Source organism: Mastigoproctus giganteus, chromosome 8 (assembly GCF_048544385.1).
Source record: "Mastigoproctus giganteus isolate SK-2022 chromosome 8, ASM4854438v1, whole genome shotgun sequence".
NCBI lineage: Eukaryota > Metazoa > Arthropoda > Arachnida > Uropygi > Thelyphonidae > Mastigoproctus > Mastigoproctus giganteus.
Window position 1 is genome coordinate 124303396 of NC_143582.1, and position 27483 is coordinate 124330878.

The window sequence follows — 27483 nt, forward strand, 5'->3', positions numbered from 1 at the left end:
AGTGCCCATGGAAGTATCTTTAGAAAAGGCATGCAGGAGAAACAGTACGTCTGTGAGACAGCGAATGGAGAGACTCTGTTAGAGACAAGTCATTAATTAACCTAACTGCCCTTTTCTGAATGTAATCTAGAAGCCTGAGAGAGGTTTTGGAGGCACCACCCCAGATGTGGGAACAATATTCCATAATAGGGAATATTTGCGATTTGTACAGAGTGAACAGCTGCTTGGAAGAAAAGTAACGCCGAGAGCAAAAGAGAAAAACCAAGTTTTTTAGATGCAGAGGAAGCAGTATTTGTAATGTGCTTGTGCCAAGAGAGATTAGAAGTCAGGGTAATCCCCAAAAGAGATATATCATTTTGCCTAGAAATCGGAGTGTCACCAAAGATAAGCATAGGAGCAGAAAAATCCTTTTTGCGAGATATAAGACAAGACTGAGTTTCAGAAGGATTGAAATCAACTAAGTTGTCTTTGCCCCACTGAAGAATTACCTGGAGATCTGCATTTAAGGAATTCGTAATGGGTATTCGAGAAGTTGAAGCTGATTGAGCAGGGTAAGGTTTTTCAAAATGGAAAGTGGAATGTAATGGGCTGTCATCGGCAAAATTATGGATAGGATTTCCATTCAATGGAAGAAGGTCATTAATATACAAGAGGAAAAGGGTGGGGGAAGGAACTGAACCTTGGGGGTCACCAGAATTAGTGGAGAAGTTAGAAGACAGAGAGCCATCTATCATCACCTTAAGTGAGCGATCAGAGAAAAAACTGGATAACCAATTACAAAAAACAGTTGGCAAACCATAAGATGGAAGTTTGTTTAGAAGACCTTTATGCCAAACACGATCAAAAGCCTTTGAGATATCAAGGGCAACTGCTTGTGTTTCACCAAACTTTTCCATTAAATTTGTCCATAAATGGGTAATAAGCCAGAATATCACCAGTGGATCGACACTGATGGAATCCATACTGGCGATCATTGATCAGACGGAAGGTTTCTAGGTAGTTTAAGAGTTGACAGTTAATTGATTTCTGATAATTGGATGGGAGGGACTTGTCATCCTTTTTAGGAACTGGCTGGATATGAACAAATTTCCAAACAGAAGGAAAAACACCTTTGGAATAAGAAAGTGAAAAAAGGCGTCAAAGAACAGGAGTAATTTTAGGAGCACAGGTTTTAAGAGCAAGTGGAGAAATACCATCAGGACTTAGAGTTTTCTTAGCATCGAGATTCGTCAAAATCCTTCTGACATCCTTTTGACGGAAGACCACAGGAGGCATTGAATGGAGCCAGTTGGGAATGGCAGAAGGTGTTTTACCAAGATCATTAATACATGAGTTGGAAGAAAAATGGGATGCTAGCAGGTCAGCTTTATCCTTGGCTGAAGTGACAACAGAACCATCTGGTTTGGACAGAGGTGGGAGCAGAGATGGGCAAAAGTTGAGGCCAATAGCTTTGGCAAAAGACCAGAATGCTCGGCTACCATTAGGGCAAGAAGCAAGTTTTCTACTCTTAGCTTGTTTGAAATCTAGTTTGGACTGATTATTGACTGCTTTACAATTGTTGCGAGCTTTGATGTAGGCAGAAAACGAAACTGAAGAATTTAAAACAAGCCAATTACGATATGCAACATTCTTCTCTTGAACAGCCTTAGCACATTTATTTGAAAACCAAGCTTTAGATAAAGGACGAGATTTTAAAGTGGAGTGCGGGATAAAGGATTCCATTCCTACAAGAATAATTTCACTGACACAAACTGAGCAAACATTGACATTAGAATTTTGAAACAGTAGTCCAGCCAAGGAAAAGAAGAAAAGAAATCTTGCAGGTCATACCATTTTGCATTCTTGTAATGCCAAACAATACGAAGTTGGGAAGAGCCATGAGATATAGGCTCCATTGGAGAAGAGACAATCACCAAGTTGTGGTGAGGTACCTAAAGGACCACTCACTTTGATCGTGTACTTAGAAGGGTTGTTTCTGAGAAAAAGATCAAGCATGTTGGCTGTATGGTTAGGATTGTCCGGTATTCTTGTAGATAAGTGAACAATCTGTGCAAGATCATTAGAAATTGCAAAAGCCTCAGCATCTCGACCAGCTGGGTCAGTGGGACTAGAAAACGGTAGCCAGCTGGAGTTATGAACATTAAAATCACCAAGGAAAATTACCTCACTGTTAGGAAAGTTGGACTGGAGAAAGTCAAGTTGCAAAGAGAGGAGGTCAAACAGCTCCAAGTGATTAGTGGAGAACAGTAGAGACAGCATATGAATTTGACACGATGAAGTGGAGAGATTTTAAGCGAGAGAAGATCGAAGAGAGGAGATTCCAAATTACCAATTCTCTGACAGGGAACATTGTAACGGACATGTGCACAAGTACCACCTTTGAGGCAAAAGGAATCATACAGTGAATAATTTGGGCAGCTGAGATGAGCACTACTTGAATTAACTGATAACTATGATTCTGTCAGAAAAAGTATATGGGATTTGGCAGACTGCAAGTGGAAATGGACTCATTGAGACTAGAATTGAGACCATGTATATTTGTGAAATGAACTAGGAAGTGTTTGGGAGGTTTAGCTCTTTTTGCAGATAAGCTTATTCTATTAGTTTGACAATTCATGGTGTATTCAATAGTAAGAAAAAGTGGGAGGGGGACATGCTGTATGAAGTAATGAAATTTTTGGATATGGCATACACATAGTAAGAATATACCCAAATTCTTGACATAACATGGCCTCGACAATGCCCCCCCCACATACACACTACTTGGACTCCCTCCAGTCACTATCTGGCAGAGTAGCGGTAGCAATATTATACACTAGCTGATCTGGAAGCCTCCTAAAGAGTTACCATATAGGTTCGGTCCAGTGTTCTAACTAGCAGATGGCCTGTGAACACTATTTTAGAGCTGTACCCTTGAAATTTAAGGTAGATTGAATCTCACCATGATGTTCATCATAACCTCAAAAGTCATCAGTCATACTGCATGATGGAAGAGATGGGGAAGAGTTGACCGGAACTTAGCTCTGGAGACTAAACATGGGTTCCACCACTTCAAGCCTCCAATAAGCAAAGTTGTAGTATTGCACCGGTTGATGAGAGTCATCTACCACCTAGTATTGCCTGGTAACACAGAGGGATGGCATTCCTCCATGTGGTGTGGGCGCCACACCTCAACCCATGCTTATGTTGGTTTATACCTGTGTAGTCACCCACAGTGTGCTTTTTCATGGAGGTTATACCCAGGATTATTAACAGTTCCACCATCGTGAAGATGCAAGCAGAGGATTTGGCTGTCACAGACCATCTGGACTTCACCGAAATTGAGTCTACTTGACTTGAATATTACCTGAATATCAGTTCCATCAGCGTTTTAGACTCCCAGGTAGCCAGTACAGCTTGTCTGGCATATCTGAGAGAGAGAATGTCTGTGAATAATATCTATTCTCTCAGATATTATTATAGGTAATCCTCGTGTAACATGGCTACAAAATCTTGTGTAATGCGAAACCGTGTTATACGGGGTTACATTCCAAAATCTGACAAACATACGCCATTTTTTTTTATAATTATCAGAAACTTAATATTTTAACTTTATGTTTATAATAGTAGTAACTTAAATAGTAATAACTGAACAAACGTCTTACCCTACAAACTGTGATACTTATATGTGACGGCGCCTCCGTAGCCAGGTGGGAAGGAGCAGCAGTGCATAGCACATGCTTCTTGATTAGACCGGGGTTCGAGCCTGTCACCACCAAATACAGAGGATGTGGAAAGGTCAGGGAATGACCACCGCATATCCCGGAGCAATATGGCCTTAGTTGCTAATGCTCCTAAAAAAAAACCAAAAACCAAATAACTTATATGTGATGACGCACTATGGCCATAGTTGCCGATGCACCCTATTAAATCCTGAAACAAACAAACAACGAACAACTTATATGTGAGATAATGTACATTCATTTAATTTTCTTCCTCTTCGTCACTGCTAAGCACAATCTTTTCTGAACCATCTAGATTTCATGTATCTTCTGCTCTCTTTAAAAGTTGTGAACTGCACTCTTCGAAGTCACAATTATTTTTTATGGTCTCAAGCAGGCACAAGTTCAATAGCACAGATCCCTAACCCAGGGATCTCCCAACAAAAGACAATGGGCCTCCACTTTAAATGATACATGAAAATTGGAAGAATATTTTCTGTTGAGCAAAATAAAAATAAATTTACGCTTACATACATAGCTTAATTAATACATACTGTAGTATGTACATACTAATTGATATTTCTGTTCACTGACTTTTTTTTTTTTTTTTTGTTGTAAAATTTAAAACAGTAAAAATGATAGACAATTAATAACAAAGAACAAAAATTTATTTATGTTTTTATATGATTGAATATTTCATGGACCGGGAAACACATTTTACCATAATAATGTGAAAACCCATAGAATTCCAGCTATTGGTACTATATCAAATGCAAGAAGATAGAGTTTGCTACCTGTTTATAATTGATTACACTAACAGAAAAGACCAGTAAATCAGAAAGTGCAAATTGTTTTTATTGTTTTATGGTAGTGAGTGACCTTCAGAAATGTGTTTCAGAAAAATATCACAAGGCGATAATGACTAGCAAGTCAAAAGCAGGGATTCACAAAAAGGAATGGAAGTATTGAAAATTACATCTAACATAATAGCAGGGTTTTCCCATCACAAAAGTTCAAAAATACCATGTTATACAAGATTTCTAGCAATTCTTAAACTGTGTTAGAGTGAAACCTTGTTGTAGAAGTACTGCATTGTGCGAGGATTGCTGCAATTTATTAGCATTAGCATTAGTAGAGGCATTTGATGCAAGAAAGCAAGCTTATGCAGCATCAGCCAAAAAAAAAAAAAAAAAAACCCACTTCCACTTCACGCCTCTGTTCGTTCAAAATACCTGTCCAGCTGAGCCTTAAACTTATTTAGGCTATCAACCTCCACCACAAGGGATGGCAGTCTGTTCCACCAACCGACCACCCGCTGGCTAAAGGCAAATTTCCGCACGTCTATCCTACATCTGTCTTTCCTCAATTTGAATTTATGCCCTCTCAGGTGATTTTTCTGAGCTAGAGGAAGAATCCCATCAGCATTGAGCATGCTTAAACCATTCAAGGCTTTATACACCTCTATCAGATCACCTCGCTGGTGCCTAGTCTCCAGACACTGTAATTTGCAAAACTTAAGCCTTTCCTCGTAAGAGCACCCCTTTGTTCCATTCACTAATCTTGTTGCCCTTCTCTGTACTCGTTCCAGCAGCTCTACATCCTTCTTGAAATGAGGCCTCCAGACCTGTATACAGTACTCTAGGTGTGGCCTGACCATTGCCTTATACAATGGAATAATCACCTCCTTATCCCTGCTGGAAAAATTCCTGTATATCATTGACAATACTCCATGAGCTACTCTTGCAGCCCGTCTGCACTGCTCAGAGAACTTCATATCTGCCTGCACAATCACCCCCAAGTCCCTTTCATTCTCTACCACTGTCAGTGTAGTACCACAGAGTTGATACGTTGCCCTGGGGTTGCTGTTTCCCATGTGTAGTACTTTACATTTGTCAATGTTAAACTTCATTTGCCACCTCTCAGCCCATCTGCTCAACCTTTCCAGATCCTGTTGCAGCAGTGTAGTGTCAGTAGTGTCCTTGACAACCCTGCCAACCTTTGTATCATCTGCAAACTTGGACATTAAGCTTGATATACCATCATCAATATCATTTATAAATACAGAAAACAATAATGGACCCAACACTGAGCCCTGAGGGACTCCACTAATAACATTAGTCCATGATGAGCAGTGTCCATTGATTACCACTCTCTGTCTTCTCCCACTCAACCACCCCTTTATCCATAGCAGCAATTTGCCTCCAATGTCACACTGCTCCAATTTGTGTAGCAGTCTTCCATGTGCCACAGTATCAAAAGCCTTTCTAAGATCCAAGTATATAATATCAAAGTTATTCCCTGCATCCAGTTCTTTTGTGACTGCATCATAGTATCCAATCAAGTTGGTCAGGCAAGACTTCCCCTTAACAAAACCATGCTGTGTCTGAGCTATAACTGAAGTCTTGTCTAAATGATCCTGCAGTGCTTCTTTAACCAGTGCCTCCATTAATTTTCCTGGAACAGAAGTTAAGCTCACAGGTCTATAGTTACTTGTGTCAGCCTTTGATCCTCCTTTGTGAATTGGGGTCACATTTGCACATTTCCAGTCTATGGGTACCTCCCCTGAGTCCAAGGAAGCTCTCATAATTATGGCTAAGGGTTTGCTTACTTCCTTTGCTGCCTCCTTTAATATAACTGGATAGATCCCATCCACCCCGGGTGCCTTTCTTATGTTTATCTTCAACAGTTTCTCCTCCACTTTACTCCCAGTTATTTCAAGATTCTCTAGCTTACTGCTAGAGTTGAATACACCTCTGGCATTCCCCTTGCTGAATAACTCCTCATGTGTGAATGTCGATGCAAAATATTCATTTAGTTTGTTAGCTACCTGAGCAGGATCATCAACAGTTGACCCATCAATATCAAGTGGACCAATCTGATTCATCCCCTTCCTTCTAGAGTTTACATAAGTAAAGAACTCTTTGCTGTTTTTCTTTGCATCCCTTGCCAAGGATTTCTCGTAATCTGCCTTCGCCTGCCTAACCTCCTTTGTAACTTGGTTGCATATCAACTTGTATCTATCATAGGCTTCTGTGTCATGTGTTAATTTGTAAGTATCCCATGCATTTTTATTCTCTGCCATATGCCTCATTAGTTCATCTGACATCCATTTTGGCCTAAACCTTGAACAATATTTCTTAGTTGGTATGTAAAGCCTAGTAGCTTCCAAGATATGTTCTTTGAATGCTTCCCATTTTGAATTTGCTGTTGGTAACATCATCAGTTGGTCCCACTGTATAGAATTTAAATACTGTCTCAGTCCATCGTAGTCGCCTTTACGGAAGCAATAACCCTTCCCTTTACCCCTAATGGTAGTTACCTCTTTCAGTAAATCCCACTTCAGCACACTGTGATCACTGCCACCTAGTGGTTCATTTATCTGCAGATTCTTAATGCATGAAGAATCACTGCTGATAATCAAATCAAGAGTATTACTCCCTCTAGTTGCTTCCTGAACATGCTGATGTAGAAAACAATCATCCAATAAATCCACAAAAGCTCTGCTAGTGTGTGAGTAACCAGCCCCCAAATTTCAGTCAATATCTGGGAAATTAAAATCTCCCATTATAAGACTCTCTGATTTACTGGCCCACTCTATTTCCCTGTACAGTTTCTTATTATACTCATCAGAGTCATTAGGCCTATAGCACACTCCTACTCTCAATTTTGATCTCCCAATGATTATGTCACACCAAACTGACTCAACACTGCACTGTCCAGCGATGTCGACTGGCTTCACTTCCTTGGTTTTTATGTGTTTCTTAACTAATAGCATAACCCCTCCCCCCTTCCTATCCTGTCTATCCTTTCTGTAGACGTTGTACTCCCCAAATTGCAGTTCTGCATCCCTTATATCTGTGTGACACCACGTCTCTGATATCCCAACAATATCTGCCTTTGATGTTTTGAGCAATACCTCAAATTCATCAAATTTATTTACTAAACTCCTAGCATTGGTGTACACGCAAGTATACCTGCACCTGTTTCTATTCTTAGCTACCCTAACACAACCCATGTGTTTATTTGTACCGCAATGGCTCCCAGCAGTCTCTGAAATACCATGCATCTTGTTTTTCAGGCTTCTACTCATTCTAATAGAAGTAGTGCAAGAATCTCTTTCACCTCTGCCAGTGGCTACTGTCAATCTATTGGTCTTTGTCTCCCCCCAAGCTAGCAGTTTTCCGACCCACCTAACACTGCCTCGATAGCATCAGCAAATATTCTTGCACCCTTTCTATTTAAGTGTATCCCATCCCTGTAGAAGCAATCTCTCCTGTTAACAAGTACAGTCCAGGCTGAAAAAAATTCTACCCCTTGAGCCTTGCACAATCTTTCCAGGGCCGAATTGATCGACAAGGCTCTCATCATATACTCCCTCCTATCGTGTCTGGGTAGAATTGCAGACACTTTCAAATTCAACCCTAATTCTCGGCTTTTGTTCAACAGTGACCTGTACTTGTTAAGTAATTCTGCCGGTCTCCTACTCTTAATATTATTAGTGCCAACGTGTACAACTATATCACCTTTTGTGCCCTTAAAAGATGATATTCGCTCTACAACGTCATCAACCTTTGCCCCTGGCAGACATACCCTGGTCCTGTTCCACCTATCTTTTTTACAAAGCATGTTCCCCGTTTCCCTGACAATTGAGTCACCAACAACTACTAGTTCCTTCGGGACCAGCGCATTCTGCCTTGGGGGTTGTCTCTGTGTCACGTGATGTCCAAGTGCAAGCTCTGGCGTTGATGTGGGCAGCTGAGAGCTTGATGGGCCCCTCAGTTTAGTTCCTTCGAGGGCATCCACCCTGTCCTTCAAGCTCTCATATAGGCCCACAAGAACGCCGAGTTGTTGCCTGATATCGATACACTCCTTGCATCCCGCACACACAAAGACATCCCCCTTGGCAGTATCATGTCCCGTACCCGATTGCTCTGCAAACATCAAGCAAACAGTGCATTTTATAAGGCTGTGAGTCAGAGGACAACTGCCCCCCTCAGTTCTGCTCTGAGCCACAGCGCTTCCATTAGCTTGAGCCTTTTGCTTTGCTGCTCTGGTCTGAGTCATGATTCTATTAATTTATTAATTAATTATAATTAATTATGTTATGTTATTAATTATGTTAAATATAATTAATTATATTACGTTTGTAATCTAAGTCGTTATATGTATTTATTTAAACGTACAATTTAACTGCTAACGAAGTTCAACTAACGCTATCTAGTACGGCATACAACTATCGTATCACAATGGCGGGAAAATTACGAACGCTAGCGGAGTTGAAACACGTGGAAACCTTTACCGATACTTTTATGCAATTACAAGGCCGAGTAAAGAATAAATACACCAAGTTAATCAGAAAATCACAAAATAATGTTATACTACTAAATTTAAATCAAAAGTTTTAGAAAAACAATAATTTCAAATCAATAAATAAGAAAAATCCACTTAGCGGCTTGGAACACGACCGTCTCTAGTAGCCTCGTCCAATCCTTATCAATCGTGTTAGAGCGAAACCGTGTTGTAGAAGTACCGTGTTATACCGGGTTGCCTGTATTGCAAAAATCTAATTTGCATTTGCTGTTTGGTAAAGTTTAATCTTATTCTTACTATCTTTTTTTTTTAAAATACTTCTATTATTAATTTACTATATCTGGTATTTCTCTTTTCTTTATTGGATTTCTGCAATATATTACATCTGGTATTTCACAATATCTTCAAATTACTTCAGACATCACTATCTACTTTATTACTAGGATCCCTCTCAAAGAGTCAGGCAATTACGCTCCTGGTAATTCCAAAGTATCTTTATAATATGCCTTTTCTTCTGGCAAAGTAGAGGCAGCAAGATTATACACTAGCTCATACAGAAGCGTCCTAGATAGTTACAGATAGGTTCTGTCCGGTTGACTATCTAGCTGCCATTCTATGAACACCAGTTTACAGCTGTACCCTTGAAATGTAAGGAAGATTGCATCTTGCCATGATCTCCATCGTAACCTCAGAAGGCAATCATTATACTGCATGATGGACGAGATGGGGGAGCGATTGCTGGAGTTTTGCTCCAGAGACTAAATATGGTATCCACCACTTCAAGCCTCCAATAAGCAAAGTGGTGGTATTGTACAGGTCGACCATCACTAATCCGGCAGCGTTGGGACCTGTGGGATGCCGGATTAGTGAGTTTGCCGGATCACTGGTGGTTATTTTGACCACCAGTGATCCAGTGGTCAAAATAACACATTGACTGCCAAGCTTGTTTAAGAAAAAAATTCCCCAGGGACCAAAAAATATTTAGGAAATAATTTGATTAGTAATTCTAAAATAAATATTGTAATGTCAGTGTTGTCATTTTTTCGCTTAAAATATAAAAAAAAAAAAAAAAAGTATTTATTTATGTCGCATATATGTTTTACAACTAAAGTATGTTGGTTACTTTATTTCTTGAAAAGCCGTGTTGGCCACATATGTGTGATGCTATTATAGCATACATATGACGGTCGTTTGTGATTAGTTTATTGCACCCGCGTGAGTGCTGCAAAACTAATTGTGATAAAATAAACTCTCAAACATTGCAATAAGTTTGTCAGTATTGTTAGAGATTTTGTGAAAACAAGTTCTTTAGCGCGCTGTATTATCCATCGTATTGTGTTGTGTTTTTCCGCAACTTTGTATAAGCGTGTTGTAAAAAAAAATCTAAAATGGAATGGCTAAAAGAAAATTACTAAGATAAGAGGAATTGAGAGAAATTACAATTAATTAAGCAGAGTTAAACTTCTCACAGACACACCGCTGTCGAGTTTTTTTCAGAAATTCAACTTTATCTGTTATGGATGATGTACGGTGTTTGTGCTTTACACCACAAGAGGCACTTTCTTTATGCATTGGAACCATGGCTGAGGCTAAATGTGAGCAGGTTATAATAATAAATGCAGAAAAACAAGTGGGAATAGCTTGCCAGTATTTACGAGTTCACGCCAACAGCAAATGCTGCTACCAACGCCACCAAAACAGTAGCGGCAGTTCGGTGCACAGACTTGGGAAATTTGAAATTGCATTCGCGGAAATTATGTCCGAATTAGCGGTGGAACCGGATTACCGGTGGCCAGATTAGTGGTGGTTGACCTGTACCAGTTTATGAGTCATCTACCACCTAGTATTGCCTGGTAACTCAGATGTGGCATTCCTCAATGTGGCGTGGGTGCCACACCTTAACCTCTGCGTATGTTGGCTTGCAACTTCACGGTCACCTCCACTCTACTACATGCCATATTTCAGGACTTGCACATGGGGGTGACATTCAGAGTTAGTAACAGTCCCCCCCCATTGTGATGGTGCAAGCAGAGGATTTGGCTGTCACAGACTGACTGGACTTTGCCGAAATCAGGTCCACCAAATAAAACCCAGCTTAGCATACCTGAGAAAATGTCTGTGACAGTCTCAAGGACCATATTACCTCATGTTACAAACACTAAATAAAATAGCTACCTCCTCTTTACTGATACTTGCAATTGAATGTTCCATGAGAATTCATATCCATCTTCCTGGTGACATTCAGTTATCCCAGCTATTCCTAGACAAGGGAAAATCAGTCATCTCCACACAACTGTTAGCCTAATTCTCTTACCAGTTGGTTAAATAAGATTTAGAAAAAGTGGTACATAGAATGAAATATTAACTGAGAGGGATGAAATATTGCAGGATTAATTATGACTAGTCAAGCATCAGTTTTATGACATAAGTTTGGATTCCTCCACTCTCGTGATTTTTTTTTTTTTTTTGTATCATTTGTTGTTTTCAATTTCATAATCAAATTATTTCCATAACTGCTTATTTCAATTTCGGAATAATAGTATTTAGTATTAAGGGTAGCAAATGATGCAAGAAATAGAAGCAAGAAGCTTATACAGCATCAGCCAAAAAAAAATGTTATTTCACCTATCCATCCCCTCCAGTACTTAGTCTAGTTCTTACTTGAATTTATTCAAGTTTTCCACTTCTACAACATCAGACAGAAGTTTTTTCCAGAGATCAACTACCCGTTGACTAAAGACAAACTTCCACACATCTATTCAGAGACCATTTTCCTCAATTTGAATTTATGCCCCGTTGTGTGCATTCCTCAATCCATTCAAAGCTCCTTAAATGCCTTAATGAGATTACCTTGCAGGTTGTTGTTGTCGTTGTTATTTGGTTTTTAGGAGCATTAGCAACTAGGGCCATATTGCTCTGGGGATATGCATTGGTCATTCCCTGACCTTTCCGCATCATCCGTATTTGGTGGTCACGGGCTCGAACCCTGATCTAATCAAGAAGCGTGTGCACTGCTGCTCCTGCCCACCTGGCTATGGAGGCCACCTTGCGGGTACTTAGTCTCCAGATGCTGCAATTTGCTAAACTGGTGTTACTTGTAAGAGTATCCCCTTTGTTCCCCTCACTCACCAATTATGTTGCCATTCTCTGTACCTGCTCCAGCAGCTCTACACCCTTCCTAAAATAAGACCTCCAGACCTGAATGCAGTACTGATGTGGCCAGACCATTGCCTTACACAATGGAATAATCACCTTATCCCTGCTGGCAAAATTCCTGTATATCATTGAAAAAAAAAAACCCTATGAGGTGCCCTGGCAACCTGTCTGCCCTGCTCATAGAACTTCACATCTTGACTGCACAGTTACTCCAGGTCTTTTTCATTTTCTACTACCATGAGTGTATTATCATACAGTTGATACATTATTCTGGAGTTACTGCCTACCCATATGCAGTACCTTGCATTTGTTAATGTTAAACTTCAACTGCAATTTCTTAGCCCATCTGCCTAATTTTTTTTGACCTTGTTTAGATATTTTAGATTATTACTGTCATTAATCTCCTTGCCAACCTTTGTATCATCTGCAGACTTAGACAATAAGTCTGATATACCTTCATCAGTATCATTAATAAATACAGAAAACAACAATGGGCCCAGTACCGAAGCACGGGGAACTCCACTGATAATTTAATCCGTGTAGAGCAGTGTCCATTGATGGCAACTCTGTCTTCTCCCACTCAACCACACCTTAATCCATAGCAGTACCTTGCCCTTTATGCCACACTGCTCCAATTTATACAGCAATCTGTTATGTGCAACAGTATCTAAATGTTTACTGAAATCCAACTATAGGATTTCAAAATTATTTTTTGCATAATAGTATCAATCAGATAGGTCAGACAGAATTCCCCTTAACAAATGCATGCTGTGACTGAAGTATAACTGCACTTCTATCTAGATGGTCCTGCATTACTACTTTAACCAGCAACTCCAATATTTTTCATGGAACAGAAGTTAAGCTAATAGGGCTGTAATTACTCATGCCACCCTTTCATTCCCCTTTGTGATTGTGGGATACATTTGCATATCTTCAGTCCACAAAAACCTCCCCTGAATTCAAAGATGCTCATAATTGTGGCTAAGGTTTGCTTACCTCCTTTGCTGCCTCATTCGGTATGATTGGGTAAATCACATCCATCCCCAGGTGCCTTTCTTATATTTAACTTCAACAAATTCTCTTCCACTTTTATTTCAGTTATTACAAAATCATGTAGCTTTCTGTTATAGTTTTATGAACTTCTGGCATCCGGTTCTCCAAGGAATTCCTCTTCTGTGAATGTAGATGTAAAATACATATCCAGCCTTTCACCAACCTGAGCAGGTTCATCAACATCAAGTGGAGCAATGTGATTCAACCCCCTTCCTTCTACCAATAATATAAGTAAAGAAGGCTTTGCTCCTTTTCTTTGTTTTCTTTGCTAGACACCTCATAAGCTGCCTTGGCTTGCCAAACCTCCTGTGTGACTTCAGTGCAGACTAGTTTATATTTACCATAGGCTTGTGTAGAACCTAATAATATATATGCATCCCATGCATTTTTCTTCTTTGCCACAACTTTCAAACTCTGACAACCAGTTAGTTGTAAGCCTTGACTGTATTTTTAGTTGGTGTGAAAAGTATAGTAGCTTCCCTGATTATTTCCCTGACTGCTTCCCATTTAGAATTCACTTTGGTAACATCATAAGTTGATTCCACTGTATAGAATTTAAAAATTGTCTGAGACTGCTGTAGTCACCTTTATGAAAGCAAAAACCCTTCCCTTTATCCTTGATGGTAGTTACATCTTTAATTAAATCCCACATCAATACAATGTGATCACGGCCACCCAGGGGATCTTTTATGTTCAGATTCTTAATGCATTAAGATTCACTGCTGATAGTTACATCACAAGTATTGCTCTTTCTCTTGTTGCCTCTCTAACATGCTGTTGTTGCTGCTGTAGATAAGTCACACCACCAATTTTGTGGATTTACTGAATAAGTAAATCCACAAAAGTCTTGCTAATATGTGAGTGACTAACTCACAAGTTCCAGTCGATATCTGTAAAGTTAAAATTCCCCATTATAAGACATTGTGATTTACAAACTCATTCTATTTCTCTCTACAGTTGTTCTTTGTACTCATCACAGTCATTCGGCCTATAACATACTGCTAGTCTCTTTTTTTGTTTTCCCTGTGCTTATGTCACATCACACTGACTCAGTGTTGCACTGGCCACCCATGTCAGCTGGGTACACTGCCTTAGATTTTATGTGCTTCTTAACTAATAGCATAATTCCCCCCTCCTGTCCTGTCTGTCCTTTTTGTATACATTGTATTCCCCATATTTAAATTCTGCATCCCTTAAATCTGAGTGACATCATGTTTCTCATATCCTTACACTGTCTGCATTTGATGACTTGACTGGCACTTCAAATTCATCAAATATATGTACTATGCTCCTAGCATTGGTGCACATGCAAATATCCTTGAACCTGTTCTTACCCTTAGTTACCCTAACACAGCCCATATATTTCCTTGTTCCATGATGATCTGCAGCAGCTTTGAAATCCCCAGTATTTGCTTACTCGACTGCTGCATGTTCCAGTAGAAGCAGTGCAAGAATGAATTTCACTTCTACTAGTGGCTATTGTTATTCTATTAGTCTGTGTATCCTCCCCAAGATAGCAGTTTTTAAACCCACATACCAATGCTTTAAGAGCATCAGCAAATATTCTTGTACTCTTTCTGTTTAAGTGTATCCCATCCCTGTAGAAGCATTCCCTCCTGTTAACAAGCACAGACCACACTGAGAAAAATTCTACCACACAATCTGTGCACAATCTCTCCAGAGCCAAAATGATTGACATGGCTCTCATCATTTACTCCTTCCTTTCATTTCTGGGAAGAATTGCACCCACATTCAAATTAAATCTAATTCATGACTTTTTCTCAATGACTTTATCACCTTTTGTGCCGTTAAAAGATGAGATTTGTTCTACAACATCTGAACTGATGATTAGCATTAGCATTAGTAGAGGCATATGATGCAAGAAAGCAAGCTTATGCAGCATCAGCCAAAAAAAAAAAAAAAAACTTCCACTTTACCCCTCCATTCGTTCGAAATACCTGTCCAGCTGAGCCTGAAATTTATTTAAGCTATCAACTTCTACAACAAGGGATGGAAGTCTATTCCACCAAACAACTACCCGCTGGCTAAAGGCAAATTTCCGCACATCTCTCCTACATCTATCTTTCCTCAATTTGAATTTATGCCCTCTCAGGTGATTATTCTGAGCAAGAGGAAGAATCCCATCAGCATTGAGCATGCTCAAACCATTCAAGGCTTTATACACCTCTATCAGATCACCTCGCCGGTGCCTAGTCTCCAGACACTGTAATTTGCAAAACTTAAGCATTTCTTTGTAAGAGCAACCATTTGTTCCATTCACTATTCTTGTTGCCCTTCTCTGTACTCATTCCAGCAGCTCTACATGCTTCTTGAAATGAGGCCTCCAGACCTGTATACTGTACTCAAGGTGTGGCCTGACCATTGCCTTATACAAGGGAATAATCACCTCCTTATCCCTGCTAGAAAAATTCCTGTATATCATTGATAAGACACCATGAGCTACTCTTGCAGCCCATCTGCACTGCTCAGAGAACTTCATATCTCCCTGCACAATTACCCCCCAGGTCCTTTTCATTCTCTACCACTGTCGGTGTAGTACCACAGAGTTGATACGTTGCTCTGGGGTTGCTGTTTCCCATATGTAGTACTTTATATTTGTCAATGTTAAACTTCATTTGCCACCTCTCAGCCCATTTGTTGCAGCAGCATAGCATCAATAGTGTCCTTAACAAGCCTGCCAACCTTTGTATTGTCTGCAAACTTGGACATTAAACTTGATATACCATCATCAATATTATTTATAAATACAGAAAACAGTAATGGACCCAACACTGAACCCTGAGGGATTCCACTAATAACATTAGTCCATGATGAGCAATGTCCATTGATTACCACTCTGTCTTTTCCCCCTCAACACCCCTTTATCCATAGCAGCAATTTGCCTCCAATGCCACACTGCTCCAATTTGTGCAGCGGTTTTCCATGTGCAATAGTATCAAAAGCCTTTCTACGATCCAAGTATATAATATCAAAGTTATTCCCTGCATCCAGCTCTTTTGTGACTGCATCATAGTATCCAATCAAATTGGTCAGGCAAGACTTCCCCTTAACAAAACCATGTGTGGTTTTGTTAAGCTATAACTGTGTGTCTGAGCTATAACTGAAGTCTTGTCTAGGTGATCCTGCAGTGCTTCTTTAACCAGTGCCTCCATTAATTTACCTGGAACAGAAGTTAAACTCACAGGTCTATAATTACTTGTGTCAGCCTTTGATCCTCCTTTGTGAATTGAGGTCACATTTGCACATCTCCAGTCTATGGGTACCTCCCCTGAGTCCAAGGAAGCTCTCATAATTATGGCTAAAGGTTTGCTTACTTCCTTTGCTGCCTCTTTTAATATAACTGGATAGATCCCATCCACCCCAGGTGCATTTCTTGTGTTTATCTTCAACAATTTCTCCTCCACTTTACTCTCAGTTATTACAAGATTATCTCTCTGCCGACCGGGCTAGCCGGGTGGGTAAAGTGCCTGCCTGGCAACTCGAAGGTCTTGGATTCGAATCCCGCCTCGGTCTTGGATAAAAGTACTGCAAAAACCTTGGGAAGTGCATTATGGCCACAGAAGCCAATGTGCCAGCAACTACCAAAAAAAAAAAACAAGATTATCTAGCTTACTGTCAGAGGTGTATTCCCCTCACTGAATAACCCCTCATGTGTGAATGTCGATGCAAAATATTCATTTAGTTTGTTAGCTACCCGAGCAAGATCGTCAACAGTTGAACCATTGATATCAAGTGGACCAATCTGATTTATCCCTTTCCTTCTAGAGTTTACATAAGTAAAGAACTCTTTGCTGTTTTTCTTTGCATCTCTTGCCAAAGATTTCTCGTAATATGCCTTCGCCTGCCTAACCTCCTTTGTAACTTGGTTACAGATCAACTTATATCTATCATAGGCTTCCATGTCACATGTTAATTTATATTTATCCCATTCATTTTTCTTCTCTGCCATATGACTCATTAGTTCATCTGACATCCATTTAGGCCTAAACCTTGAAGAGTATTACTTAGTTGGTATGTAAAGCCTAGTAGCTTCCAAGATAAGTTCTTTGAATGCTTCCCATTTTGAATTTGCTGTTGGTAACATCATCAGTTGGTCCCACTGTATAGAATTTAAATACTGTCTCAGACGATCGTAGTCGCCTTTATGAAAGCAATAACCCTTCCCTTTACCCCCGATGATAGTTACCTCTTTGAGTAAATCCCTCTTCAGCACACAGTGATCACTGCCACCTAGTGGTTCCTTTATCTGCAGATTTTTAATTCATGAAGAATCACTACTGATAATCAAATCAAGTATATTACTCCCTCTAGATGTTGTAGAGCAGACATACCTTGGTTCTATTCCATCTATCCTTTTTGTGCTATATGTTTCCTGACAATAGAGTCACTGTCAATAGCTACCTCCTGTTGGATGAGCATATTCTGCACTTGGATTTGTCACTGTGATGCACAAGTACATACTCTGGCATTGAGGTGTGCAGCTGAGAGCTTGATGAGCCACCTTCCAGCTTAATTCCTTCGAAGACATCTACCCTGTTCCTCAAGATATCATGAATGCCCATTAGCCTATCGACTTTATGCCTAATATCCTCACACTCTTTATATCAGACACACATAAATACACATCCCCTTAGCAGTGTAATGTCCTGTTCCAAACTGATCCACAAACATTGAGCAAGCAGTACTATGAGGCCATGATTTGGAGGACAACTGTCTCCTCCTCAGTTCTTGCATAAGCCACAGCACTTCTGCTGCTTTGAGCTCTTTGCTTTGCTGACCTGGTCTGAGGCATGGTTTCAGTTCAAATTCAATTTACAGTTTAGTATCGATAATCAGAACTAATTGGGACCGTGGGTAGTTCGAACTTCTGATTTGTTTGGATTTTCGAACTTATCAAAGATACTGTTCTGGAGACTAAAAAAATTAGTAAGTTTAGAAATAAAAGCACTGGCTTTAAAATCTAAGGGAATGCCTAATTTTTTTTGTTAAAATCCAGTCCCTTTTCACACAACAAAGGTCCTGATATGGGTTCTCCTAGACTTAGGCGCATTATAGCCTTAGTCGCTAATGCGCCAATAAAACCCAACCCTAAACTTTGTGTGTGTGTGTGTGTGTGTGTGTGTGTGTGTGTGTGTGTGTGTGTGTGTGTGTGTGTGTGTGTGTGTGTGTGTGTGTGTGTGTGTGTGTGTGTGAACCACAAATAAACAGCATTTTCGAGGAATGGGTCATTAGCTGTTCTCATAGTGGTTTTTTTTTTTTTTTTTTTTTTGCATTATCTGAGTCAAGTTGCATCATCCAGCAGTTGGGAAGATGGATCGCAAATTAGTAATACATACACCATACCTGATATTCTTCCTGATGAGGTAGAACATGCGTTGAAGAAAGTGAAGAATCAGAAAGCTCCGGGGAAAGATGAAGTTACTGTAGAGTTGTTAAAATTGGGAGGAAGAGACATGACACAAAAACTAGCAAGACTCTTCAAAAAATGCATTAGAAAAGGTGTGGTGCCTAAGGAGTGGAATAATGCAATTATAGTTTTGCTGCATAAGAAAGGAGATAAATCAGAAATTGGAAATTATAGACCAATTAGCTTGTTATCCCACATCTATGAGTTGTTCACAAGAGTCATTACTAACAGATTAGAAAGAATACTTGATGAGAATCAACCGAAAGAGCAAGCTGGCTTTAGGACAGGATTCTCAACTATGGATCACCTTTACGTAATGTCACAGCTAATGGAGAAAGCAAATGAATATAAAACACCATTATGCCTGGCATTTGTGGATTATGAAAAGGCATTTGACTCCATACAGCATAAGGCAATGTTTCGGGCACTGGAAAGAAAAGGCATAGATACCCCATATATTATCATTTTGAAGAAAATATATGACAATGCTATCTCCTTTATTAGACTAGACAAAGACAGTAATAAATTTAAAATTGAGAAAGGAGTTCAACAAGGAGACACAGTATCTCCGAAGTTGTTTACTGCTGCCCTTGAGGAAGCTTTCAGAAGATTAGACTGGTCGCAAAAAGGAGTCAATGTGAATGGAGAGTACCTAAACCATTTACAATTTGCAGACGACATTGTGGTCATCTGCAAATGAATTAGAGGAAAATCTAATTCATTTGCAGATGCCAAAGAATTAGAGGAAAATCTTAATCAGTTATGCAGAGCTAGTAAGGATTTTGGACTAAAGATGAATATGGCTAAAACAAAAGTAATGATGAACAAGTATGCCACAGAAAGGGATATAATGATTGAAGGAGCAATAATTGAAAAGGTGGAGTCATACACTTATCTGGGACAAGTCATTAGCTGTAATAATGATAAATGGATGGAAGTCAAGAGAAGAATAAATTTTGGATGGATAGCATCCAAGAAATATAGTCAAATACTGAGGAGCAATATCCCAGTTTGTCTGAAATGTGAAATAATGAACTAATGTATACTCCCCACCATGACTTATGGAAGTGAAACTTGGGCACTCACCAAAAGAATGCAAGAGAAGCTGAGAACCACAGCGAAGAATGGAATGAATTATATTGGGAATCAGACTGTTAGATAAGAAGAGAAATACATGGATTAGGCTGCAAACTCAAGTAAAGGACATTCTTAAAAAAACTAAAGAACTAAAATGGTCTTGGGCAGGACACATAGCTCAAAGACATGATGACAGATGGGCTAAGAAAATAACACAGAATGGTACCCAAGAGAGCTAAGAGAAAAACTGGAAGACAGCAACAGAGATGGACAGATGAAATTCATGAGTTTGTGGGTAGAAAATGGATGGCCATTGCACAAAACAGAAGGAACTGGAAAGTTGCTGGAGAGGCCTTCATCCTGCAGTGGATTGAAAATGGCTGATGATGATGATGATGATGAGTCAAGTTTCAATGCGAACTTTAAAATTTTTTCCTTGTTTTTTTTAATGTCTGGTTTCATTGACTTTCCAAACTCATAATGAAGACTCGCTTTCTCCCTCTGAAAGTCTGTTTAAAATCTCAATCTTCGATTCAATTGTTAAAAATTTCTGCTTCCTTTTAAAAGATGAAGAAAATTACAGTGTGGTAAAATAAAACTTTTTTTTTTTTAAGTTTTTTTTTGTAAAAAACGTTTTACAAAAAAGTTTTGTAAAAACTCTGTTCAGAATATTTTTAATCCATATCTCACTTGAACGTATCGTGTTAGTTGCAATTTCTGCTTGTTGTGTTCTGTGTTGACTGACGCTTGTCTTTTTTAACTGTTTTGATTTTACAATCCCAAAAAAAGCAGTGTTATATGTTTTGTTAGTACCATATGTATATTAATTAAACTCTGTACCTAAGCATAAATTATTTTTATTTTGTTAACCTGTGGATTTCTTCCGATTTTCAAGTATCATTTAATTTTGTTTAATTGACTGACAAGGAGAAAAGGCGTAAATTTGTGTTTTATATTTACATTTTTAGCCTGTGGATAATATTCCTCCAATTTCGCTTATTAGAATTGCCATTTAATAGAATCAAAATTCAATTCACAAATGTGATCACAATAACCAGTGCTTTCTGAAATTATTTTATGGCACCAGCTTAAAAAAAAAAAGTAAATGCTGGCTCATTTGAATTATTGATGTTCGGATTTTTAACACTCTACCGTAATTGAGAATACTACCAAAGTAATATACAGGAATACCTTGCATAGTGCGGTTAATTCGTGCCAAAAAAATACTGTGCTATGTGAAACCGTGCTTATCGAGGTATTATTAGTATGTATTTTAATGTAATTCGCTCCGACAATTTGATTGTATGGGTTGAGTTGCAAAAAATTGATGCACACAAAGTTCTTGCAAAAAAAGAAACTAAAATGATAAAAATGAAAAATACTAATAAGTACAGTACAAATGATTTTTATTGTAGTATGTACATACCAAGAGAAGATAAGTTAAGTATGTACTGTATTTTTATTTTGAAAAATAACCAATCAGCTTAGTTTGCACAGTTTTTCTTCTTCTTTATCTGCATACATCTCTTTATAACATCATTTTGCAACACCTGCCTTACTTTCATACCTCGTTCGATGTTTGGATCTGCTGTCATTATCAATTCACAAACTTCATCTATTTTAGCAATCAACGTTGACAATTCATCAATTGTGAATTCTTTCATGGATGTAACATTTTCTTCTTGATTTTCTTCTTTTTCATAAAAGCACTGCTGCTCCATTTCCACAAGGGTTTCATCAGCGAGGTCATCGGAATGAGAATCAATGCATTGACACACACTGTCACAATCCAAGGTTTCAAATCCAAGATGATCTTTCCCAACAATGTTTTCAGAAACTGTTTTGATTTGAGATTCAAAACTGGTACTATTAACATTGGCGCAATTCAGTAAAAGATTTTTCCAAACAGCTCTCATGTTGCCCACAGTTACTTCAAGCCATGATTCACATAAGTTTTCAATGGCATTTTGGATATTATAAAATTTCCAAAATTCACATAAAGATATGGCATTTTCTCCCATTGTTACATTAATGGCTTGTCCAAAGGTATGTCTTAAATAATAAGCCTTAAATGTGGCAATGACACCCTGCTCCATTGGTTGTAACAAAGAAGTTATATTCAGTGGCAGGAAAATAACATTGACATTTCTGTTCAGGTCCGTAAGATAAGTAGGATCACCTGGTACATTGTCTAATAGTAACAAAATTTTAAAGTCCATGTTATTGTCTTTGCAATAGCATTTAACCGTAGGGCAAAAATAATTTATAAACCAATCTTCAAAGAGCTGTTTCGTTACCTAAGCTTTTCCTATTTGACTGCCATATAACAGGAAGAGTATTTTTTGAAAAGGTTTTTAGAGCCCTTGGATTTTCTGATTTATATACCAGCATAGGCTTTAATTTAAAGTCACCAGATGTGCTTCCACCTAGTAAAAGGGTTAATCGATCTTTGGCGGCTTTATATCCTGGTTGTGTTGATTCTTTTTCTGCCAAATAAGTGTGTGACGGCATCTTTTTCCAAAATAATCCCATTTCATCCACATTGTAAATTTGTTCATCCTTGTAACCATTATCTTCATTCGTTTTTTTTAGATCATCACGAAATCTTGCAGCTGCTTCATTGTCAGCACTGGCACTCTCACCACTAAGTTGAACATTGTGGAACTCCATACTTTTTTTAAACCTGTAAAACCAACCACAGCTTGCACAAAAAACTTTCCTCTTCCTTGCCATTTTCTTTTGTTAGTAGTGAATAGGGACTGCTTGCTTTAGCTTGAATCGTCATCTGACTTAATGGAATTCTTTTCTGGTTACAGTCTTCAATCCATAACATTAACAGATGTTCCATATTATCCATTTTAGTGCTATGATTTTTAACAATAATTTTTGACATATAAGATGCTGTTGCCATTCCATGTTCTTTTATTTTATCTTTATTCTTTAGAAGTGTCATACCGATGATTTGTTCATATTCTTGTCTCATGCTATCTTAGCATATGATGCACCATTTTCATATTTTATAATTTCTAGTTTATCATCTAGTGTCAACCATTTGCAGTTAGAAGAACACTCAGTGTCATTACATTTCTTCTTTCCATCCATATTTGTGTATAAAAGTGTAACGTTTTTTAAAAAATAATCTTTAATAAAAATACACAGTGAAAAATATTTGTACAGCTTATGCATAGTCAATGACCTCACCACTCGGAATCTAGAGTGATTACTAATGTATGAATGCTAGCAGAGGCCGTATATAATGGGAGTTGCAACAACAGTCAGTGTGGCCTTGAATCCATAACACATTGGCCTAAATACTAGCTTTACAATACATACATACATGCATACATAACCAACATATTGGTGCGTAACACAGTTAATTTTTTTCAATTTGTAAACCGCGCTATAGCGAAACCCGCACTGTTCGAAACTGCACTATGCGAGGTATTTCTGTACTTAATTGCAATAATAACACTATGCACTGGTTATGCAGCGATAATGCATAGTACATTATCAAGTTTATTTTATTAAATATATGTATATTACATTATCAACTTTACAATTGTAAAGTTAAGTTAATATTAATAGCTAATAAATATTAACTAAATACTAAATATAAATATCTACTAATGCCAGCTTATGTGATTCAAACTTTCGATGTACATATTTACCATTACATTACAAAATTATGAGATATGATATACGCATCAAATCACGAATACAAAGTTTCTACATATATTAAATAGCAACCTAAAAAATCTCTAGCTAAATTTAAAAATAAACTAATGAATGTGACTAAGACTATAAAGCTATATATAGAGTATGATTTAATATGGTAATTAGGTCAATAAAACAACAAAACTTTTCAGAAACTTATTTGTTCCTGGGAGCAAAACATTTTTTGACTAGCACATGGATACTCTTGTAATTAATTATTAATCATTTGATTATGGAAAGCATTCAATTTATGGCCATCATTTATGATCAGTTTTTGTCAACAAGGAAGTAAATTTAATCTTTTTTGTTGGCAACATTGCATATTAATTGTTACTTAAGTTGATTCAGTGTCATTCATTAGCTAATAATTATTACATTCTCATTTTTCTTTTAAAGATATCAATACCAATGGCATTACTTTAGTTGTTCCAAAATCATACTACCACTACAAGATTGAAGGAGAAACTGTTTTCCCAGCTCTACAAGAAAGTATTCTTTTGAACTTCAGGACTTATCAAGAGACAGCTTTATTATTTTACATGTTTGATCACTACAATAACTTTGTGCAGCTGCACTTCACCGAAGGCAAAAATGTCCTTTTCACCTTTAACTCACAGCGCAGCATACATCAGATCATTGTTGAAGTACCAGGTAAATAAGTCAATTTTTCTATAAGTCAGTTTTGATTTTCCATCAAAATTTTCATTAGGAGCTCTATTTTTTTTTTTGAAGAGTAGTGGTATGGAATCATGGAATAGTTCAGATAACAATGAATTAGTAGTAAACAGATTCTGTCAGAAACAATTAACAAATTTTCATAATTATAAACAATTTCTTATTGAAAGAAATGTGGAAAAAATTCACTGGCTTATACAGTGAAATCTTTAATGGGTGCCTCTTTATAAGAGGTATCCGTTAAAGGTTTCAGGGATGACTACTGGACAGGAGTATTAGAAATTATATGTCAAATGACCATTCCAAAATGGACACCCTACAATACAGATACAGGAAATTTAATAGGCATCCTGCTTATATTTTCAACCTCAATGGACCAGACCCTTGCATTCTTTTAAAGGTAGCATTTGGTATTAACATTTTTGCTGTTTGTGACACAAACAGCAAAAATGTCAATGGGCCGAGATGCTGTTACTAGAATTGAGAGAGAGGGAGGGGGAAATAAAGCAGCACTATAGCAAATCTGTATACAGGATGTGGCTTGTGTTACATAAAATGAAAAAAAAAAATTGAAATAAGCTGTAATACATTTTATTCAAAAAAAAAATAAAATAAAATAACACTGTCACAGACTGCATCAATAATTTTGCTCAGAAGCCCATGTGGAATTTCCACATACTTGAATAAACATTGATAAAAACGCTGTGTGATACTTGAAATTTTAAATCTGTTTTAGCAACAACAGTGCCCTTCTTTTTGACTTAGCAATGACGATAGTTTTCCTGTGGTGACACACCATTTTCATTCTGAATAAGAAATGGCAGTTTTATAAAGCTAATACAAAGTTTTATAAATGTTTGTTAGTGTATGCTGATTTACCTCCTGGAATACTGATCAACATTTTCCTATTCATTAATGAATAAGTAGTGGCAAATGATGCAATAAAAGCAAGCTCATACAGCATCACTCAAAAAAACTTCCCCTCTAATACTTTGTCTTGTTCTTCCTTGAATTTATTCAGACCCCACTTCTACAACACCAGTTAGAAGTTTGTTCCAACAATCAACTACCCCCCCCCACCGTCTGAAGTCAATTTCAACAATCCTTCCTCAATTTGAATTTATGCCCTCCCTTTATCTGTATAGTCTGAGCAAGAGAAACAAACATCTCAATCAGATCTCTTTGCAGGTGCCTGGTCTTCAGACACTGCAATTGTAGAACTGAAGCCTTTCTTGATTAGAGTGCCCTTTTTTGTTCCCCTCACTAATCTCATCATTCTTCTCTGCTCCATTCCAACAGATCAATGTCCTTTCTAAAATGAGGTTATCAGAGCTATATGCAGTATTCAAGATATAGTCTAACTATTACCTTATACAATGGGATAATTATCTCCTTGTGTCCACTGCAAAAAAAAGCCTCTCCTCAGCATGAAGGGTCAAAAGCCCTTCATGCTGAAGAAAAGCTGAGCAAATGAAGTTGAGACATATAAAATTAGTGATTTTGAAATTATAGATGACTGTTTATTAGAAAAACTCTCAAGCCTAAAGGCAACTAAGGCTCCTGGTGTTGGCATATAACCAGCAATTTTGAGGGAAATGGCCAGAGATTGGATTGAACCATTGAGGTTAATTATGAGGGCATCATTAGATTCAGGAGAGATTTCTTTAGATTGGAAAAATACTAATGTACTACCAATACATAAAGGTGATTCTAAGAATGAAGTTGGTAATTATAGACTGGTTAATCTGGATGGAAAAATCTTGGAGGCAGTGGTGAAGAGTGCAATCAATGGATATTTAGATAGAAATGGCATTCTGAATGACCCACAACATAATTTTGTGAAGGGAAAAGCATATTTCACTAAACTAGTAAACTATTTTAATCTAGTGAGCTGTTTGTAGGGAAAAATTTTGATATAGGTGTTGACATAAGCCCTGGTGCCATAAAGCCTATAAACAAACAAACATTCTTAAAACTTTGTGTCACGCATAGATGAAATATATCTATTTGGTTTGTCAGCAACCTGAGCAGGATCATTAACAGTTAAACCATTCATATCTGGCCAACCAGTGTGATTCATCCCCTTCTTTCTAGTGTTTACATTATAAGTTTTTGCTCCTAGTGTTTATATAAAGAATTCTTCATTATTTTTTTTTGCACTCTTTGCCAGGGTCTTCCCATTGCCTTAGCTTGCCTAACTCCTTTATGACTTGATTGCAGAGTAGTTTATATTTACTGTAGGTTACTTTATCTCCTGATAATTTATTAGCCATTCCATCTGTTTTTCTCCTGTGCCATCTCATGGGCCCTCTGACATCCATTTAGGTCTAGACATTGAACAAATCTTCTAGTTGGTATAAAAAGACAAGTATCTTCTATGATTACTTCCATGAATGCTTCTCATTTATCATTTTCTGTTGGTATTATCATCAGTTGGTGCCACTGCATGGAATTTTAAAAATATCTGAGAGACTACATTTTACTTTATGAAAGCAAAAGCCCTTCATGTTGCCTTCGACAGTAGTTACATTTATAAGTAAATCCCACATCAATACACTGTTATCACTGCTGCTCAGTATTTCTTTCTATCTTTTCATATGCAGCATCTGTTCAGAAACAACTAACACATTATCATTGGTGGCATGTAATTTAATATAGGAAATTTCTTGCTTTTTGCAGAAGGACTGTGCAGGAAATCTAAAAATGGAGGGGATTTGATCTTCAGGTGGTGTGGTCTGTTTTTTATATTTGGAAGTAGTTATCTTGAAAATACTAAATTAATAAATCTGTCCCTTTAATGTTATTCACTCTTATTTAGGGAATAAGAGTTGGCATAATGAAATTCATCATAATTTTTCCGAGGATTTCTATGTTTATACCAGCAGTTTCTTCATGAATGCCATTCTTTGTTCTCTGGTAATTCTTGGTTTAGTTTCACACGAGGCATATTCCCCATAAGAAGTTGGGTACTGAAAATTCAGCCGTGGAACATTTCCAAAGTGAGTAATGAGTTAGCATGCAAAGAGAGAGAGAGAGAGAGAGATGGGTTTCACGATGATTGGTACTTACTCTTGCCATATGAGATGTCACTTCTGCATGTTGATATCATACTATTGATGGAAAAATACTAATGTATTTTTCCATCAACAATATGGGATGGAAAAATACTAATGTATTTTTCCATCAACAATATGGGATGGAAAAATACATTAGTATTTTTCCATCCCAAATTATGTCAAGTTTTTATCAGCTAAAACTGCTTTGCCAGTTTTTTACTGACGCTATGCTGCTGCAACAGGATCTGGAAAGGTTGAACAGATGGGCTGAGAGGTGGCAAATGAAGTTTAACATTGACAAATGTAAAGTACT

At 37.8% G+C, this 27483-nt stretch overlaps 1 protein-coding gene across 1 annotated transcript in view; it reads left to right on the top strand.

The window, feature by feature from the left end:
* Positions 1–27483, top strand: part of LOC150081798 (axotactin-like) — a 638696-nt gene that overhangs the window by 309119 nt on the left and 302094 nt on the right. Inside the window, exon 20 of the mRNA XM_090378896.1 lies at positions 23836–24090. Within this exon, the coding sequence (XP_090235022.1) occupies positions 23836–24090 (255 nt within the window). The remainder of the gene's footprint in view (positions 1–23835; positions 24091–27483) is intronic.